The sequence below is a fragment of the Drosophila innubila genome, assembly GCF_004354385.1.
Source record: "Drosophila innubila isolate TH190305 chromosome 3L unlocalized genomic scaffold, UK_Dinn_1.0 0_D_3L, whole genome shotgun sequence".
Lineage (NCBI taxonomy): Eukaryota > Metazoa > Arthropoda > Insecta > Diptera > Drosophilidae > Drosophila > Drosophila innubila.
The window spans coordinates 19,342,657-19,362,620 of NW_022995376.1; the positions used below are offsets into that span (position 1 = coordinate 19,342,657).

Sequence of the window (19,964 nt, forward strand, 5' to 3'; positions counted from 1 at the left end):
TTCGAGGAGTGCGCAAATTTGTTGGGGGTTTCATTGGGTACGCTGGTTCCGAAAGTGAATACTCACAACACCCGTTTGCTCGCTATTCGATAAACCGAATAAAAATTTCAAAGCCCAAAACAAAAGAACAATAAAAAAAATTGAAAAACCATAAAATAAAAATCAATGGTTGAGTTTTTCTTTACTTGAGGTAATGAGTATATCTTGCGGGTTTTTAAATATCTATGATGTGTGTTGTTGTATCCAGTCCACATAACTGGTTATCCTTGTGAATATTGAAGGGAAGCCAATTTCACAGCCCATTGAGAGACCAAATGAGGTGATGCCAATTAAATAGTTGGTGTCATTGTCCTTGTAGACAAGTGGTCCTCCCGAGTCGCCATGACAAGTGGATTTTCCGCTGTTCGTGCTCATGCAGATCATTTTCTCGGAGAGTGCGCCGCCCCAATACATTTTGCAGAGACTGTGTTGCATGATTGGCATTGCGACAAACCGCAAAGTGGCGGATACTGAACTGGATTTATCACTCTCACGTCCCCAGCCTGAGGCGTAGGCCGTCTTCTGCTCATAGGAGGAATATGATCCGTTTAAATTTCTCGGAATGTAAGCTGCTCTCACTCGATCGGTGAAGGGTATAAAGATGGGTAGTTCGATAAGTGCTATGTCATTGGCCACAGTGCTGATTGTCCAGTTCTCATGCACTATAATGCTAGATTTATTCACATGGTAACGCTTCTGACCAGTCTCAAATTTATTAGTTATATTAATAGCACCCAAATAAACAGTTGCTCTCTCTGCTTTATCCACGCAGTGTGCAGCCGTGACAATCCATAGATGAGATATCAAAGTGCCACCACACCATGTGCTTGTATTACCAAATGATATATTCAAGCCAACTTGGTAGGGAAACTGTCCACTTTTGGCCAGCTCGCCGTTTGTTATACGATTCTCTGCATAGACAAACTGAATCAGTTCTATATGAAAAGCAACTAGTAGAGTCACTCCTAACAACAACCTCATGTTTATAACTCAATTAACGAATTAATAATTGCTTTGCGAATAGTGTTTTATTATATGAACTATACGACAATAAAGATACGTCGCAATTTGTTGTCTTGGTTGGTCTATCTTATCGCAGCTGCTGAGATGGAAACCCTTTAAAATTAATACCCACTATTGAATTGCATTGTATTCAGATAATCTAACATTTGAGATTGACTCTTTTTTAAACAAAAATAAAATAATATGCATAGAAAAAACATACGAGTAATATTGATTCAATACTATTCAGTATGAAATATTTTATTTCTCCACGTAACTCGAGTTGAAGTCAAGTTTTAAAATTTAATTACCGCAATTTCAATTATATCAGGATTAAACTTTGCCATTATATGAAAAACTCTTGAAATAGTTGAAAATGTAGAAATGCTACATATTTATACCAGGATATAAAGTTTCCATTCAAACTGATCATAATGTAAAATTATCTTCAAAAGTTGAAATTGTTTCTCTAATTTTAGAGATTCAGATTCAATCAGTAAATCGTGGTGTATTATAACAATTTCAGATTCTCATAGTAACCTCCAAGTTGATATCAAAATGAATTGTGGTATTCTGAGGATCATAATCTAATAAAAAAGTTATAAAATCTCCTTGAGTATTAATCATATTTTATTAAAGTCGCATATGTTGAAAGTTCCAGTTTACTTGTTGACCACACCGCTGTGCTTCTCGATCCAATCCAGATAGGCGGTGATTCTGGTGAAGACAGCTGGGTATCCCTTCTCGCAGCCCAGAGACAGACCGAAAGATGTGGCACCAATCAGGTAGTTGACATCTCTGTCCTTGTGGACCAATGGGCCACCAGAGTCACCACTACAGGTGGATTTGCCGCCCTTGGTGCTCATGCAGATGACATCGTCGGTTATCAAACCAGCCCAGTAAGTATTGCATGTGCTGGGCTTCATGATGGGCATCTCAACATAAAGGAGCACAGGGGAGACGGCGGAAGCTTTATCGCTGTCGAGACCCCAGCCGGAGGCAATGGCTTTTTCACCTTCATAGGTCGAGTAGCGACCATCCTTCTTGGGCAGAGTGGCGGGTCTCACGCGATCGTTGAACTCCAGTTTGGCAGGCAGCTTAATCAGAGAGATATCATTGATCAGACGGCTAGGATCCCAATGCTCATGCACAATGATGTCTTTCTTCTCCACATGGATGCGCTGCTGTCCAGGTTCCTCCTTCTTGATGTCAATAGCGCCAACAAAGACGGTTGCGGAATCAGCATTATCCGTGCAATGAGCAGCAGTAACGATCCAACGATCCGAAATCAAGGTACCGCCGCACCAAGCACCGGATGAGCCAATATTCAGGCTTAATCCAACCTGGTAGGGGAATTGACCCTCACGCGCCTTCTCGCCATGCGTGATGCGACCGTCCAGTGGAGCAGCCACTGCAGTAGCCAAAATGGCAGCCAATGCAACAAACAACTTCATAATTCGTATCCGTAACTTGTGAATTCACAAACCACGCACCAATCATTTTTATAGACCTCTCAATGAATTGCTAACGTCACACGAGTGTACGAGTATCTTATCAAAGTATCTCTTAAGACGGACCCTCTAAATGAACTGATAATAAATAGGCGTGTGCTATATGTTAGTATATATGATTTTCAAGTTTCATTAACAATTGATTAAATGCCTTGATTTCACAAGAAAAACATTTAAGAATTAATTGATATTTTATTTTTAGCAAGCACATTATAATTTTAATTATATCTAAACATTGAAATGATGACCGTTATTTTAACTAGAGAGATGGAAAACGTGCAAACTCAGAGATAAGGTTTTTTTTTATATGTAATATATAAAAGATTCGATTTCTGTAAAATTGGAACTGATTTAGGAATTAATTGATATTTTTATTTATTTATATATTATGAAAGTGTAGAGTCGTAGATAATTTGTTGTTATATTATGAATATAAGATTCTAATTGACTTAAATTATAGATTTTGGAATTATTTTATGTATTCAAGTATTTCATTAACTGATAACTGAAGGTTAGGAAAACGTTGGCACTCTAAGATGGACTGCACTTGAAACATAATAGCTTGAAGTTCCCGGAAATGAATTCAGAACTCAAAAGGCGTCTGGGAATTACCGAATCAGACTGAACCCTTCTCATTAGATAAGCTCTTGTTCAAGTTAAAGCTATTGCACACTTTTGTGCAAAAGCATCGACTGATAAGAATTACGGTTACGTAATTTCCCATTTAAGCAACGTGGAATCTGTAAAATGTTTGGAAACTTTCCAAATATTATATTTATTTAGATAATACATTTGTATTAAGATAGGATATCTCTTCAGTCCTCAATCACGCATATTCACTTTGACGTGTGCCATATCTTAACTTTTTGGGCTGAAACAAGAACTAAGATTAATTTTTAATTTAATCGATAAGGATGTGAGAGTTACAAGAGCACTTGAACAATTGACCGATCAGAAAATATTAGACGTCATCCGCAATAAGAATTGATTAGCCTCGATTTATATAAAAGTCGGTAGATATTTTGTTTAGGCTTATAGTCTTCAGAGGAATCAAACATGAAGGTACTCGTTGTATTTGCTCTGGCTTTGGCCTACGCCTCGGCATCCGCTCTGCGAGCTCCAGAGGAGGTTGAGCTGCGTAATGTGTATATGCCAGTTTTGGATGGCCCCGATGGTCGTATTACCAACGGTCACGATGCCAAGGAAGGTCAGTTCCCCTATCAGGTTGGACTATCCCTGCATATTGGAAAGGGTTCTGCCTGGTGTGGTGGATCTCTGCTCAATAACGAATGGGTTTTGACTGCCGCTCACTGCACAGATGGGTAAGTGTGAGCCTTTGAAGGAATGATCCTTTCTAATTTTACTCTCCTTTTCTAGTGTCGACGCTGTCACCGTTCAATTGGGAGGAACTGTTCGTGCACGCCCACACGTTAAGCACACCGTCAACAAGGATAAAATCATCATCCATCATGGCTGGAACAGCAGGACTTTGTTGAATGACATCTCGCTCGTCCGCATTCCACGTGTGGAATACACCCACGACATTCGCCCTGTTGAGCTGCCCAAGATTGAATCCCACTACTCCACCTTCTCTGGTGATGAGGCTATTGCTTCCGGCTGGGGCCGCACCTCGGACTCCTCCAACGCTGTTGCTTCCCATCTGCAGTACGCTCACCTTAAGATCATCTCAAACGCCGACTGCCAGCGCACTTTTGGCCTTACCATCCGTTCATCCAATGTCTGTGTGTCCACCTCAGATTCTGTCTCCACATGCAACGGCGACTCTGGTGGCCCATTGGTCCTTGAGTCCAACAAGGTGCAAATCGGTCTGACCTCCTTCGGTTCCGCTGCCGGTTGCGAGAAGAAGTCCCCAGCTGCCTTCACCCGTGTCACCAGCTACCTGGACTGGATCAAGGAGCACACTGGCGTCCACCACTAAACTAATGCGCAATATTAATGCGCGTGGAATTTCATTAAATAAAATCATCTAAAAATGACTTTGCTTTTGTTTTTAATAATTCATAAAAGCTAGCTAATCTTTTAAACAGTTGTCCGCTTAAGTGGGGTAAAATTAAGCCCTCCCATTTTACATCAACAACACAGCCTATTTCTTTTTTAAATAATTTTTTTGCTTTGGATTTTTTATTTTTTTTATGTTGTTTGCATTTGTCTCACTTTGAAACAGTTAGTTTTTTTTCTATATCATAATTTGACTTTAAAGTTCAGTTTTTATATAGGCTTTGCTCAGATTGTTTTTTTTTTTTTAGATATATCATCAGTTATTTGTTTTGTTTTTCGTTTCTTTAATAAACATTTGGAATGCATTATATAATTTAAATTTAACAATATACATAAATTTGATTTGCGATTCAGTAGTATTTTTGTTTGTTTAGTAATTTATTAACTTTATCATTTAAAATTGGAGATACTTATGCACATTTAACATTAATCATTTGTTTGTAAATACACATACGTAGTTATACAGAATAAAAAAGTTATTTTTTAATGGTCTTTATCAGATGTCAGTTATGCATAACTCTTTGTTTTTGTGGGTGTGTTGTTTTAGAACTAGACGAATATCGCATAAAAATAACAATTATAAAAAATTTCATATAAGACATAATTTTTTTTTTTTGAATATTTGTTTGTAGTTAATTTAGACCATGTGTTTTATTCTTATATGAACGCAGGCAATGCATATTCATTTGTTATAGTTATAGTTATTGTTGTGGTAAGGTCATTCTACTTTTTACAATTGTTGGCAAATGGTAACATGCAAAACACAAAACAATTATTATCGACCCTTAGTTATTAATGGACATTTATAGACTGCTCCTACTAAAATATAATGTGGATCTCGGGCCTTTAAACTGTGTGTGCTGCCGCCAAGTTAAAAATACATACGAAACAGTACGAAACTAGCAAAAATGATTATAATACAAAAGCAGACAAACAAATAAGTACACGAGTGATTGGCGGTGGTGTTCCAAGTGTTTGCAATGCGGTTTCGTTGTTGCAGCAGTTGTAATTGTAGTTGATGGTCTCTATCTCGTTGTTGTTGTGATGTTGTGTGTCGTCGTTGTTGTTGATGTTGTTGCTGCTCCTGATATAACTGCTGAACTGTTTGCCACAGCATAGTGCTGTCACCCACATTGCCAACGCCGTCGCACACAGGACCAGTGTTATTAATCCACGCCAGCAAATCCTTGACTGCCCTCAATGGCCTTGATCAATTTGTCCTTTAACTGCAGATAGCCCTCATAGGGTGGCAGGTCCAAGCGATTAAAGCTGCAATAATTCAATTGTTATTATCACTTTTACAGATTAGATTAGTCTAATTATATCTTACCAGGTATGTGCACGGGGGAAATTGTTGGGGGTTCCCCATTTTTCAATTGTAAACATTTGCGGACCGTTTGAGCCGTAAAGCTCCTTGAAACCATTCATGGGCACGCGTGATGTGCCTGTTACGAACTGCAACAGACGCGACCGCATCTCATTGGAGAAGGAAAGGACCGCACGCCAGAACCATTGGATAATGATGTGATTCATATGGTAATCACCCTTGTACAATGTGTTCTCACGCCAATCCTTAACATCGATATTCTGTATGCCGCACATGAGCAGCTCCAGCTCATGCTCGTCAAAGATTTTGATCAAATTCAAGGGTATTATTGAACCAAAACCATCCAGAAAGGCTGTCATTTGATCCTTAACACGAGCCACAAAACGCCACTCGATGACAAGTCTAAAAATAACGTTAAATTAATGTCTACCAATGGCTAAATATTCGTTTTTAAACATACTTAATGTATTCATCTTTGTTTTCGTTGGTCACATCAATGTTCGCGCCACCTGGCTTAAGTTCATGCTGACTTTTCTGACCAAACACATCCTCATCCAGGCAGAATGTCAACTCCAGAATGCGAGGATCGTTCTCCTTTATCCACATCAATGAATTGTAGTACTCCGTATCCACAGATTCCATATCCTTCAGATCAATTGGCTTTTGTAGCATCATCTTATAAAAGGGACGTATAAAGAATGCATCCAACAGTTTGCCATGATAAACAGCCATGCCCGCAATGCGTCCAATAAATCTAAAACAAAAAATATATATTAATTAATATTATTAATTTGTATTATCTTATATCCAATTGCTAAGCATTAATAAACATATTGATTGAATGCATGTTTTTTTTAAATCTAATTTATATTTAAAATTTTAAATAATTCAATTCTTATGAATGTTTTTTTTAAATATAATTTTATATAGCAGGTTAGACGGTCTCAAAACTTACTTGAAGTAACTTAAATGTTCCTCGTTACACAAACCGCTGCCATTGTTAATTTGCAAGGTGTAGTTATCCATAGCTGAGTACTCAAAGAGTCCATAATATGGATTAAACATTTCTTTGGATAGCAAGTAGAACCATTCCCTAGCAAGGCCACCATAATCTGAAAGATAAATCGATAGAAAAACATCTTGATATACAATTGGATTGGTAACTTACCTAAGCCCGTTTCTCCTTCAAATTCTACCCATAATTTAGTCTTTAGTAAATCGGTTTTAGTCACCGAACTAATAATTCTATACGAATCCTCCAATATCGATGTTCGGCGAATACGTATCTCAAATTTATTTGGTACATTTGTCTGCAACATTTATATAATATAATAGATTAGTTGGGTGCAGAACGGGAGGCTTGGGTAATGCTTACAGGCTTTCTAATATGACTCTTGAAATACTCATATTTCTGTTTGTAATCTCGCGAATATGGAACCGCCTGTCCGGCAATATTTGGATTTGACAAGCGTGGATCCTCCCACTGTGTGGTGCGCGTATCTAGGAATGAAATTAATCAGAAATTAATAACTTCAGTGTAATGCAATTTTTGGGCATTATTTACTGTGATCTATGTAGAACACGCGACCATCCGTGTGTACGCGTTCCTCCCAACCCTCGGGCAGAGGTCCCAGGTCATCCTCAACGCGACGTGTTTGATTTGGCATTGGACTGGCGCGACCATTGCGTGGATCAATCCAAGTGGTGCGGCGTGCTTCATGATCGATAAAGAACGTACGTCCATTGGGCGCCACCTGCATGGACCAGCGCGGTGGTAATGCTTCCTCCTCATTGACTGCGGTCTGAAAGCGAAAATAAAATTATATAATTTATTTTTCATTTAACAGGAATTTCAGTTAGGTAAATTCAGCGTATAGTTATTGTTGGTATCTAAAAGCACATGCATAAATAATATCATCATTTGTGTGCAATTTGAATATGGAATGAACACATTACTTGATCCGTAGGCACAGCCGCGTTGTCTTCCTCGGAATTTCGTCGTGTGGACGGAGCTGAGATCTCTGAGGGATTGTGGCTGTCTGTGTGATCGGTGTCTTCACTCTAATTTTTTTGATATTTGGATGCATTTATAATTGCGTTATGTTATGTTTTGTTGTTTGTTTATATATTTGTTTTTATTGCAATCGGAAGAAACAGAAACAGAAATGGATTTCAAAATTATAATCAATTTTGCAAAATACGAAACCTTTATATATAAACAAAAAAATTAACTTAAAGCAGAACACAAATCATTATTAGTGCAAAGCGATTGATATTACAGCATGATACACAAACACAAATTAAAAGAATTTATTGTTTAAAGATTAGTTAAATACAGTGAAGTAAATTTGTTAAATGCACAAAAAAATATACTACAATTTTGTAATGGTGAAACATACATTAGACTCTAGCTGCTCCCGAGATTGTTGACTTAGTTTTGAGTGTAAATTGTGTGATAATTTTGTAATATAGACCTGAGTTTGCTTACCCCTTCCTCAGGTACACGAGACCTTATTAAGCCCATCCAAAAATTTGCCAACAATTTAAAAGATTGTCTAATTTATATTGTACTTGACGACGGTTTGATTAATGTGTGTACTTATGTAAGCATACAAATTTTGATTTAAATAAATGGCAATGCTACGAATTTGGTATTAGAATACCATTTTGGGTAGAGTGTTTGGGATGGGCTAAATATGTTTTACATCTGGGAGGTGATTTATCAATTAGCAACAAAGTATCACGAAAATTTAAATTGACAGCAAAAGCAAATAACAGCAGTATCTATTATATATTAATGTTTTAGTCGCTGACATAAATTACAAGGACATAACACAGAGAACACAAGCAACAAGTTACAGTGAATAACAATTAGATGCATTTGTTAATATGCTGGGATGTGAAATGGTTTCTAACTGTACACCTAAGGAGTGTCTAGTGAGTGTGTAAGTTTGTTCTTTTTGTTTATTTATGTATGCTAACCAAGTGTCTATTTAACTGCTGTATCTGGCGTCGTCGCTGCTGCCTGTTGTCCAACTGATGGCGGCCCAAACTGTGATCAACAGCGCGTCGAGTTAAGAGATTTGTGATTGCCATATTAACAAGACCGCTGGGAGCTTCATGCACCGGTCGCAAATCATTTTGCAAACTGGTGGCTGAGATTTCTGGATCTCTACGATCATTGGGATGTCGCAGTGAATTGTAAACAAAACTAAATTTAAAAACAAAAAATTAAAATTCTAGGAGAGTTAGGGGGACTACATACACTGACGTGAGGAACTCTCATAAATTTAAAATTAATATTCAAGAACAATGACGTAATTATTAAAATTTTTTAAATATAAATTTTCTTTTGTTAAACTTTATCAATAAAAAGAGAATTTTTGGTAATTCATATAAAAACAAGTAATAATTAATTTTCAAGTTTTTTTTATAAATGTCATATTATTTTTATAATAATATTTAAGTTATTTTTAAGTTTAACAATAAAAATAAAAGTAATAAGAATAATTTATTTTCAAAAATTTTTTTTAAAATGATACATCGGGGATTTTGTCTTTTAATAAGGTTTCTCGGGTATGGTTTTAATTAATCATTAGATTCATTTGCAAAGGAATGTGGACAACAAACGAAACAGAGGAGGCTTCACTGGACTCGTGGGAACTGTGGTCTTGTGGATAAGGTGCTAACGTAGAGTGTGACGTATATTAACCTGGCATGATCCACCATTTGTGTTGGGTGTACCTCAGTTTGGCCATCATCATCCCCATCATCATTGCTGTTGTTGTTATTCGTTGTGTTAACTGAGGCTTGTGACTGATTGCGTGAGATTATTGTTGGTGTTGTTGCTGTCGTTGGAGTTGTATTGTTATTGTCCTCTACATCCTAAGTGTGTATTACAAGTATATATAGGGGCAAACATAGGTAGATGGTCAAATATATAAATAATAAATTATAAACTTATGTGATATACAATGACGGACCCAGGTTCTAACTACCTTAAGTTGAAGATGTCATTTATAGTCAATTACAAATAAGACTAGCTTGTAAATAAATTGATATTTCATCAAGTTAAAGTGAGAATGAGAATCAAGCGAATCAAATTGAGCTGAGAAATAATACAGATATTGTTTGGCATTACAAACATGCGCCGAAGATACAAGTTGCAGTCGAGTATATCACAGTTTTGAGCATTGTATATGCCTGATTCATGCTCCTCAACCTCCTGCTTTACTTCCACCTCCTCTGCCACGTCCTGCTCTTGCTCATCGTGTACTGCGCCACAATGCAGACAGTTGTCTTGGTTATTCTCAATATCAGCTGAAGAATTCTCCACCTCATCATCGTCAGCATCGCTACTTTCTTCACTTGATATCCGAAGCTCTGATCTCGCAATGTTTTTTAGTCGCTGTTTTATCAATTGAGTTTTGTATAGGATTTACGAGGCTCACAAATGATATTTGACGTGATTGTGTGTGTGCATGTGTGTTAGGTGCAGTGTGTGTGAGTTTGTTTTTCACCAGTCAATGAATATTTTGTATATTATAAGGTTCATGCATAACAATTGTGTCAATTTGCAATTGTTAATTACACATGCAACATAAAAAGTATAATTTAAAAATGGTAGTAATATTGAAAGTAATTGTTGTTTGTGATTTTTATTACATAAACTCAAGTATTTGCAGTTTGATTGCATATCAAAAGTTGGAATTGCACTTACCGCCCCGCGTCCTGGTTCCGTTTCATCCACACTAATGTGAAAACGTCTTTGGAAATCTGAGGCCAGTTGATCAACGTTTTGGCTGTTGTTGCTTGTCAAGCTGTTATCGAGTTGCATATGTAATTAATTATAGACATTTTGGGAATAGATTCAATTTGCTTACATGGTTGGCCTCTCCCATTGCGTTGTACGCGCTGTGTGATTCACATAATATGTGCGTCCATTTGCATCCTGTCGCTCCTCCCAGCCAGCAGGCAAGGCATCATTACCACCGCTAGGAAAGGGATGCTACAGAATAGATACAGCGATCAGTTAATCAAGTTCTTTTATGATTAATTTGTAGCGTCATCTTCTTACCGGCTGTGAGGACACTTCACCCGCATTTGTAGCCTCCACATGCTCCCATTCGCCATCGCTGTTGTTGCTCGACGGTTCGCTTGGTTCGCGTGTTTCGCGTATAAAGGCATGGTATATCTCCAGTGTACCCTTGATGCGTGATTTAGCGCTATATTTGTAGGAAAAATAGAGCATTGGATAAATGTTAATGAATAACAACTGTTGAAGGCCAACAAATGCGCGACAGAAACACCACCAACACCACAAAGCACACACACAGACTGACAAATACTTATACACATTCTCATAATTACCAAAAAAAAACAAATATATAAATAAATAAATTACACAAAGCCTTAAAATCAAATAATAAGCAAATCTAGAGTCGGATTGAGATGCGAAAAGAAAAACATTACGTTGGACAACAACAAGTAATAGTTATGTTTATAATATATACACAGAAAATTGTGTAAAAGCTTTAGTTTCTGGTGATTTGTTACTAACTAATTAACAGATTACATTTGAATATTAATTTGTTGTTTTTTTTACTATACATTTTTTGTTTTCTTTTTTATGTTGTAGTTTTTAAATGAACTGAAATTAAATTAAGAAAATCAAACAGCAACTCAAATAAACATACCCTACTGACCTGCGCGGACGCAGCGTATAACTCTGGGATCCGATCGTGCGTCCCTCCTGCTCCGTGGGTAGATTCACCAGTGTCAGCTCCACCATGCCCAGAAAGTCATCGCGTGTCAAACGGTTCTCGTCAAATACTTGAAAAACAAGCTTATGCTCAGACGGTTTAACCTAAGGTCAAAAATTAAAGTTTATTTGTGGATTTGACTAATTAAATAATGGTGACTTACTCTGAATATGAACTCCTCGTTCCAAGATGGATTCAATGTCTAAAAAAATCAAAACAAAGTTCAAATGTTAAAAAATAGAACAAAAAGCAATTCCAAACCCAATAATAAATGCTTTGACATTTAGTTCCCTCAACGATAAGATACTCGTAATTATCGTAGTTATGACTAATTCATCCTCAAGACATTTATTACTCATTTCCAGCATTTTCTCAAAATGGATTAGTCTCGAAAAATGTACAAGCCCAATATTGAAAGTGCATGGAATTATCCAACTACTGATAAGATAAGCAATCCCTGGCTTTTGTATTTACCTTCTTTTTAGTTTTAGTTAAAACCGAGTCAATATTTATGTCTCCGTTGATTGTATTCAAATCGATTCTGACATATGGATCACTGTTAATTGCATTAGATAATAAATTTCAATTACTAGGAACATTGCAAGGTATTATTTAAAACACTTACCTGGCGCCAAATATATCCTTTTTGGCCAAGGACTTGCCACCAAGCACAACAACGCGCAAATGACACGAATCGCCAGTGTCGTTCTGCAAAATAAAGTAGAATTTCTTACATAAGTACAAAGTGCAAGATAACCAACGGTCGTCAGCAGCTGTTATAATCCAAGCAAATGCTCGTTACAGTAGCTACAATAACTACGCATCAGTGGAAAGAAAAAAAAACACAGCTCTTCTTCTTTTTGTTTTCAGCTCTGAAATGGCTAAGACAAAATCCTGATACTCAACACACAAATGTTGACAGTTTTCCTTTTTAAACAGATGAGCTCAGTGCCCTAAAGGGAAAATGTATCTATTTCGACTTTTCCAAAAGTAAATGTATACAGTCAAGCCTCTCTATATTCTTTTTAGCTTTGTTATATGAAAAATTGAATATAAAAAAGTTATAAAATAAAAGTCTAGTACCTTTAATCAATGTAATTCCTTTACTGTCCTTTTTTTTGTTCTTTTCCGCTTAGTAAACAAATTAATTATGACCTATTTGATGTGTTTTGGTGCAAAGACAACTTTCACAAAATCTTAAGCTAAGCTAAAACCTTATCTATGGGCCTTTAAATGTCAAAGTATATAAGCACACATTTCTATATATGTATATGTACATAAATATGTATCATTATATGACACATACACAAGTCACAGCGGCACATAAACTGCTGCTGGCCATAAGCTGCGTATGCTTAATGCCAGTGATTACGCATACGCAACGTTGTTGATGCTGGCTGTGACTAATTTATGCATTTTAATGCTGAAATATAAGATGTTCTGTGGGTCACAACAATATGCCCTTTGCTTACAATTTCCTTCGCACTTACATTATTTAATGACCTTGACCCAAGTGAAAAGAAAACTTAAGGAGTCTTGCCGTTCACTCAATTGCAATTATAAGAAAAAGTACCCAGCACTTTACTTTTTAAGTTGCTACAAAGTGGAATTCTGTATTCATTAGTTGTACACATAAGTATTTAATCGCAGAACAATAAAATGAAATAAGAATGTTTTTGCTCTCCATAACATATAAAAAGTAGGCAAATGGGAGCCATGAAAAGCAGAGTCGCCTCCTTGTCGCCATTTAATGGACGAAAATACCAACATTTGCCTTTGTATCTACATACATACATAAACATATAACAAACCTTTTTGTTTACATATTATTATAGAACAAGAATGCCAAAATATGTAATAAATCATCCGTCGGTAAATATTCACACTATTTGTAGCCCTTTTTTTGTCTTTTTATCTTCATTAAAGTACATAATAAATCTTTTACTTTATATTTTATATATTTTTAGAATGCCAAATGCTAATAAGATTTCAACTAATGATTGAGCTCATTTAATTGTTTTACCACATTCACAACAGTTTATTAAGGGAAAACGATTAGCCGGCAAAGTTCTGACCCCATGCCCGACAGTTCCCAGCAAATAATACGACAAGACGTGTGGTATGTACATTGTACAATGTACATGTTTTCTACATTTGTTCATTTTCAACAAACCCTATGGTGGACTTTCCATGAACTTGTTGTATTGATTTTCAGCAGTTACCATATTAAAACGCTTGCGGTTTCCCTCGCTCCTAACTTTTTCAATAAACGAGTGTATTTCAATTTTTGCAAAACAGCTGACTCAAAGCTATATTACATTTAATTACAGTCTGGTCAATTAACATGTCGCACAACGCAATTGTGGCCAAGAATGCATCAGCTGTTTGCCCCAAAAACCCGATTAAACAAGTTAAACAGTCAATCAATAAATAGTTGTGCCTTGTTGACTTAAGAATATCCGCAGACCTTGACAGTCGTGACATTAAGCTCAATTGTGGCTACATTTAATTGATTTTTAGCCGTTAAATGTATTGTGCTTGCTTAATTTCTCTCTAAAGAATCGCTTTCGATTTTAATAGAAACAACAATAATAACATTGCTAGACGAAAATCAACGCGATTATCGCACTTTCATTATCAGAGAGAACGCTATAGTTTTCATTTTGAAGTAGTTGACTTTTAACATGTGACATTCGAGGTGCAGTCTCATGGCTTTTTCCCTTGTTGTAGCTGAATAGTAACATACAAAAATGTATGTATGAATAATCATTTCGAATGCTGATAAGTGACGATTGTTGGTAGTTTAATTTCAAATTTAACTCAAGGTGTTAGACACAAGTGTGATTTTTATCTTCAGATCAGACGTCTTTGTAATTCGTAGTAAAATAGAGACAAAAAATAGAACTTTATAGTAAGTATACTAATAAACCCAATGACCAAAGTTACATATCATTAACTAAATTGATTTAATTGATTTTTTGCGCTCATCCAAATGTCAATGCAAATGCATTACACAAATTTAGCTGCCTCTTTGATGGATTGCCAACAGAGCTCATGTGTTCGGGGTTAACTGATTAAATTGCCACATTTTCCATTGGCTTTTCTCATACACATGTCAACATTTAATACGCAGTTCATAAACTGGAAAGTTTAAGTTCATTTATATTAAAACATAAGCTGTACAACTTTTTAAGTCCTTATCCGTTATCTAATGTTCTGTAAAATATGAGCGTCCACTGAACATAATTCATATTAAGGGGACTTTAAGACTTGTGAAATTAAAAATCGAGAAACATTTCCAGTTGAGTAAAAATCTATAAATAAAACTTGCTTACAAAGTGCGAGATGGGGAAGAAAAATCATAATACTAAGTAGAAAAATATATGAACACAAGGGTTGATTAAACTTTAAATCTTCAGAATCATTACAAAAGTGTAAGTACACACAGATTTAATTAGTTTGAATTAATAATTATAATCATGACAATTGCAAGATGTGTAACCAAAGCTTCTTCTAAAGTTATTTGTTACTGGTATGCAGGCCAAAACAATTTAAGGCACAAACCAATATAAATAATTAACGAAAAAGACGAGTTTAAAACAGGTTTAGTTGTTTCCGATATGATTACACGTTTCTTATACAATATAAGATATTGTATGTAGTATGGGATTCCCGTAAAAATAGAATAATCGACATTGAAAAGATCAGCTTGTGCTATTGTGTTGATCATCACATTGAAAAATTAAGGTAATTTTAAAGTTCATAAACTCCTTTTTACATGTTTACCTAACAAGATTGAATTAATTACAATTAATTGTCAATTATCTTATTAAAAAAAAAGGGAGGGGAACTATTGTTCTGCCGTTAAAAAAAACTTGAATACTTATCATTAACGAGAAATGTTGAACCAATTGCAACGACTGTGAAATGGGAGAGATTAGAGCTTAAAGCGTGAGTAGGTTTAAAAACTTTAAATGGGAGAGGCAGAATTGGAGAGGGAGAAAGAGAGAGAGAGGGAGAGTGCGTAAGTTACTGATCGCGATAACTTACATCACTATTGTTGTAGCCATGAATTTGACCATCTTCAGGAGTAGTAGTTGTTGTTGTTGATTCAGCCATTTTTATATTGATCAATGTATTTTGTTTACTTTATTTTCTGTTGCCCGGTTTGTGTTAATTAATGCACGCCTCTTAACTATAATGCAATAAACATGTATTGAGGATTATTCGTTGAACAAACAGAGATTTGGTTTAAACTGCATTGAACGAGATGCCCAACAAAATTTATTTATTGGCTTTTAACTTTTTTGGCGCACTAATGTTCTTTTATTTGCTATTTTCATTGCTTTTTCGCTTTTATGCTGAGAATGTTCAAATCAGAAGAGGTTTTACAGTTTGTTTATTTTTAGTTTCATTTTATTATATATAGGTCTGCAAGCCACATCAAAGGGAAATATACATAAATATGTGAAACTTTTTGGCCTGTATGACTAATGAAAACCTCAAAAGAGCATAACGAATCCAAATCGCGGAGAACGGGAACCACAGTAATGCGCGATGGCGAATCTTGTTTTCACATTGCGACGTTGATTCTTAGCTCACGACAACGACAACGACAACAAATACGACAGACCACAACGACAACGACAACGGCAAAAGGTTGGCCTGCCTGTTTGACTGACTGTTGCTTTTCTGTACACATTTATATATAGAAATAAGGTATTTATTTGTATGGTACATATATGCATTTGCACAAATATATACGCACGGATATTTTATATAATTAACACATTTTCACACAATTGTGTATAATAAAATTCCAAACGCACGCGGCATTTATATTTTGTTATATGTGTGTACATAATTCAATTATTCATTTATTTATCTCTCATTAACAGCCAGAGCGCAAAAGCAGCTATAGAAACAATAACAACAACACACCAACACTATTGCAGAAACATGTTCTACGTCAGTCTTTGCCACTTTTTTTCTGGTTGTATTTGTACAACAACAAATAATACAAACAACAACACGACGGCTGCCGTCGCACGTAACGGGAGCTCTCGCGTTTAAAGCTACACTAAACTATTGTTCTCCTTAAAAACTTGGCAGCACTGGTGTGGAAGGTTGCCACTCGGTCTAAAGGTTGCCACCCTGCAAAATTTTACGATCTGGCAACAAGTACAACTAACAAGTGTAACTAAGAAAATTAAAAAAAATTTTTAAATTTTTCCTAATGTTAAAGATAGAATACTGATTCAGCAATTGTTAATTAGCAGGTATATCATAGGTATACAATTTAAAGACGTTACTCCCCCCCGCAGATGTGCAAAGCATTTTCTGTGTGCGCGAAATTTCTAAGCCCCAGCACATCTGGCAGCCTTGGCAGCTGCTCAACGAACAAGTGGCCAAAGCAACCAAAACAAAAACATATGTTTTGAAGCATTTACTTGCATACATACATACATATGTAAGTATTTTCTGAGTAATGTAATTCGTAGCTCAAATATTAAGCCCAATCAAAGCTAAAAATGTGTCAGCCACATATGATTAACACTATTGTTAGCGACATTATGCTATGTATAAGCATTAACTCGTATCCTACTTATTTGCAAGCAGGTGTAACGTTAATTGTGACGTTTTATAGATTATTAAGCAGTGCCCATTAAGTGCGAGTAAAAAAAAACTCTTGCTTTCACAATTTTAAAACTCATTTCCCCTTTTAATAAAAGTACGCGCAAAATGTAACTTGTTAAGTTTTGCGGGCGGCTGCTCCCCGTCTGTTAAGTTAGTGACGTCGACAGCGACAGCGACGACGGCGACGCTGACAGCGACAGCGTTTAACACAAGCGCACTAATGAAGATAAAAAGCAGCTGCCTCGCAGTGTTGAATGAGTTAAGCAAATAACTTGAAATCACTCAATTCATTGAGGGCGCAAATTACGCACATTGAAGAGCTGACGATTGCTGTTGATAAATTCAATTACCAGATGAATTCTCAAGAGATCTTTGCTCCTTTTCCAAACTTAAGAATAGAAATACAACAAAAAAAATGTATGATATTGAAAACGTTGTGCCTGAAGTGTTTAGCTCGCTGTCTATGTTTATTATTATTATTAAGTTGTTTATTTATTTATTAAGTTGAGCGAATGAAAAACCAATTTCCAGGCAAATAACCCGACAGACGTGTTGGCATTACCCAGCAGCCCATTAAGTACAAACGTGCTTCTCTAAGATCTGGAATATTATAATCGCACTTTTAGATACGCTTATCAGGCGAAATCGTTATCTCCAAACCTGGAAGCAGTCAAATAAAAAAAATGTATGCAGCTGGCTTTCATTTGTATAAGGTAGAAATGCTTACATTTAAATAAATAAAGCACTACGCTAACTATAGATTCAGCCAAAATTCTCACATTTAAAAACCTATTTAAAAAAACATCCAATCCAAACAGTTTATTTCAGTTGCAGCTGTTTTTTCATCTTATTTCTATGGCCGGCTACGATTAGATTGACTGGGGGAAAAACCATAAAAAAAAAACAGCAAGACTTTGATAAGAAAGTGCACCACCCAAAACCGGAGCCCACCCACCCCCTTGTCCCCTTGTCCACAAATTCGATTATCCGGTCGACTCACCACAGCGGCCAACGATCTACGTGGCGCGTGTCCGTTGTTGTAATCCAGGCGTTGTTGCGGTTGTTGTTGGCCGGCAACTGATGCGGCACGACGACGTGGTGGTGGGCGTGGCACATCGCCCGCTGACGAGGATGTGGCCACAGCATTGCTGCTGCTGCGTGCTGACATTTTCTGCTGCCTGCCTCCAAGCTGTAACGGAAACGTAGCAATTTTAACAACAAAGTCACAGACAAGAAAGTGCTTCAGCAGCAATAGCAACAATAACAAAAGGTGACAATAACTGAGTGCGAAGCTGTGTGTAACACAAGGCCAAATAAATGACAGCAGACAGACAACAAAGGCCTAGAGAACTAACGGTACTTGCTCTTCTCTTCTCTGTAACTATACACAATACATACAGTTGGTCAAGTAATTGTACTGACTGAGAATAAAATACATAATCTGTTTTTTTAGTTTTATATAAAACAGTTATTTTTTAACTATAGTAACTTGAAAAAAGATAAATATTAATCAACCAAAGGGATATTTTTTTTCTTTAAAAAAAAAACTATTTGTCTAACTGTATTTTAAATGTTTATATGCTGCTTTTTGTGTAGATAATTATGTGTGTGTGTGGGCGAGCATAAAATACTTAAAGCAAGCAATGCATTAAATGAAGTAATTAACCAAGCGCAAAAAGTTCAACGATGTGCCGACCTGGCCGGCTTTCGTCATAGGAAAATACTCCCGACATTAGCAATTTATCTTTGTTTTAATTCTTTATAATCACACACACACACACACATACAGACAAGCCACAATCATTGCTATGAGCACTGACACGATAAATTATTTTGATTTATGCTGTATTTTAAAGTAAATTGTTCTACTATAAAATGTATATGTATATGTAATTTCATGCATTTACATATATACTATAATGTATGTGTAAATGATACTGGAGGAAAATTCTTTGTCACGTACACTTCTCAGAATGCCAAGTACACGATACGCTTTGGATTCGATTTATACGCGTGTCAACTTTTAATTCCGCTTACATCTTTTGATTTATATATAAAGTAAATTGATCGTTTTCGTACAATAAAACGTAAAACACTTAAAACAAACTTTTGCAACACAACACGACCGACGAAATCCGACAACTAACTAAATCCGATAAATTGCCCGATTACTATTTTAGTGCAACACGTCAAACAGAGATGATTTTTGTCTAAAAATCACGAAATAATTACTGAGTTTTGCGGCCGCCAACACGAAAATTTAAATTTAGTTTATGCAAATTTTAAAATGCAATAACTTTGAAATTAATTAACATTTTGATGAAAATTTAAAATTTGAAATTCGAAAAAAAAATATATATAAATTTTAATGAAGGTTTGAAACTGGTCAGCCTAAGGTAAAAGAAGTTAAAAATTAAATTCTAAGCAAAAAAAAAAAATATATCATAAAATCAAGAAAATTCCAACAAAAATTCTGCAAAAATTTAAAAAATTCTAGCTTTAAAAATAAGAAAATTTTCAATTTAGTCAAATTTTCAAAGTTGCAACTGAATTTTTTATTTTATTTAATTAGGACAAGTTGCCAGACTCCAAACGACTCCGTTTCGTACTGAAAAAGTTCAAATGAACGGGTCATTGAAATGAACGAGCGAACTTATTGCTATCGGT

General features: G+C 35.8%; 4 protein-coding genes across 9 annotated transcripts; 1 reads left to right on the forward strand and 3 right to left on the reverse strand.

Moving 5' to 3' along the window:
- Positions 1-156: 156 nt before the first annotated feature.
- On the reverse strand, positions 157-1,039 carry LOC117789187 (serine protease 3-like). The gene has a single exon (XM_034628270.1). The coding sequence runs from the start codon at positions 1,018-1,020 to the stop codon at positions 223-225; it is 798 nt and encodes a 265-aa protein (XP_034484161.1). The 5' UTR covers positions 1,021-1,039; the 3' UTR covers positions 157-222.
- Positions 1,040-1,648: 609 nt separating this feature from the next.
- On the reverse strand, positions 1,649-2,532 carry LOC117788858 (serine protease 1-like). Its single transcript, XM_034627766.1, has one exon. It carries the CDS (start codon positions 2,493-2,495, stop codon positions 1,704-1,706), a length of 792 nt encoding a protein of 263 aa, XP_034483657.1. The 5' UTR covers positions 2,496-2,532; the 3' UTR covers positions 1,649-1,703.
- A 1,053-nt stretch (positions 2,533-3,585) lies between these two features.
- Positions 3,586-4,549, forward strand: LOC117788857 (serine protease 1-like). The gene is made up of 2 exons (XM_034627765.1): positions 3,586-3,874; positions 3,930-4,549. The coding sequence occupies exons 1-2, from the start codon at positions 3,609-3,611 to the stop codon at positions 4,489-4,491; spliced, it is 828 nt and encodes a 275-aa protein (XP_034483656.1). The 5' UTR covers positions 3,586-3,608; the 3' UTR covers positions 4,492-4,549.
- A 914-nt stretch (positions 4,550-5,463) lies between these two features.
- Positions 5,464-19,455, reverse strand: LOC117788856 (E3 ubiquitin-protein ligase Nedd-4). 6 transcript variants are annotated; one of them, XM_034627758.1, is made up of 19 exons: positions 19,261-19,455; positions 18,298-18,486; positions 12,286-12,368; positions 12,135-12,216; positions 11,824-11,862; positions 11,595-11,764; positions 10,976-11,123; positions 10,782-10,906; positions 10,619-10,718; positions 9,611-9,783; positions 8,881-9,109; positions 7,855-7,959; positions 7,463-7,700; positions 7,274-7,398; positions 7,067-7,208; positions 6,854-7,010; positions 6,359-6,652; positions 5,902-6,300; positions 5,464-5,840 (listed from the first exon to the last, which is right to left on the reverse strand). In XM_034627758.1, the coding sequence occupies exons 2-19, from the start codon at positions 18,463-18,465 to the stop codon at positions 5,738-5,740; spliced, it is 2,880 nt and encodes a 959-aa protein (XP_034483649.1). In that variant the 5' UTR covers positions 18,466-18,486; positions 19,261-19,455; the 3' UTR covers positions 5,464-5,737. The 6 variants fall into 6 exon arrangements, with proteins under 6 accessions (XP_034483649.1, XP_034483650.1, XP_034483651.1 ...); XM_034627759.1 differs by lacking the exons at positions 18,298-18,486; positions 19,261-19,455 and adding exons at positions 15,711-15,855; positions 16,602-16,758; XM_034627760.1 differs by lacking the exons at positions 18,298-18,486; positions 19,261-19,455 and adding an exon at positions 15,711-16,344.
- Between the last annotated feature and the right edge of the window lie 509 nt (positions 19,456-19,964).

Excerpts from the sequence above, each read along its gene's own strand:
- LOC117789187 (XM_034628270.1), bottom strand. The coding sequence starts at position 1,020 with ATGAGGTTGTTGTTAGGAGTGACTCTACTAGTTGCTTTTCATATAGAA.
- LOC117788858 (XM_034627766.1), bottom strand. The coding sequence starts at position 2,495 with ATGAAGTTGTTTGTTGCATTGGCTGCCATTTTGGCTACTGCAGTGGCT.
- LOC117788857 (XM_034627765.1), top strand. The coding sequence starts at position 3,609 with ATGAAGGTACTCGTTGTATTTGCTCTGGCTTTGGCCTACGCCTCGGCA. Across the intron at positions 3,875-3,929 it reads GCCGCTCACTGCACAGATGG|TGTCGACGCTGTCACCGTTC; the intron begins GTAAGTGTGAGC and ends CTCCTTTTCTAG.
- LOC117788856 (XM_034627758.1), bottom strand. The coding sequence starts at position 18,465 with ATGTCAGCACGCAGCAGCAGCAATGCTGTGGCCACATCCTCGTCAGCG. Across the intron at positions 10,719-10,781 it reads CAATGGGAGAGGCCAACCAT|CTTGACAAGCAACAACAGCC; the intron begins GTAAGCAAATTG and ends ACTCGATAACAG. Across the intron at positions 7,209-7,273 it reads AGAGTCATATTAGAAAGCCT|ACAAATGTACCAAATAAATT; the intron begins GTAAGCATTACC and ends TAAATGTTGCAG.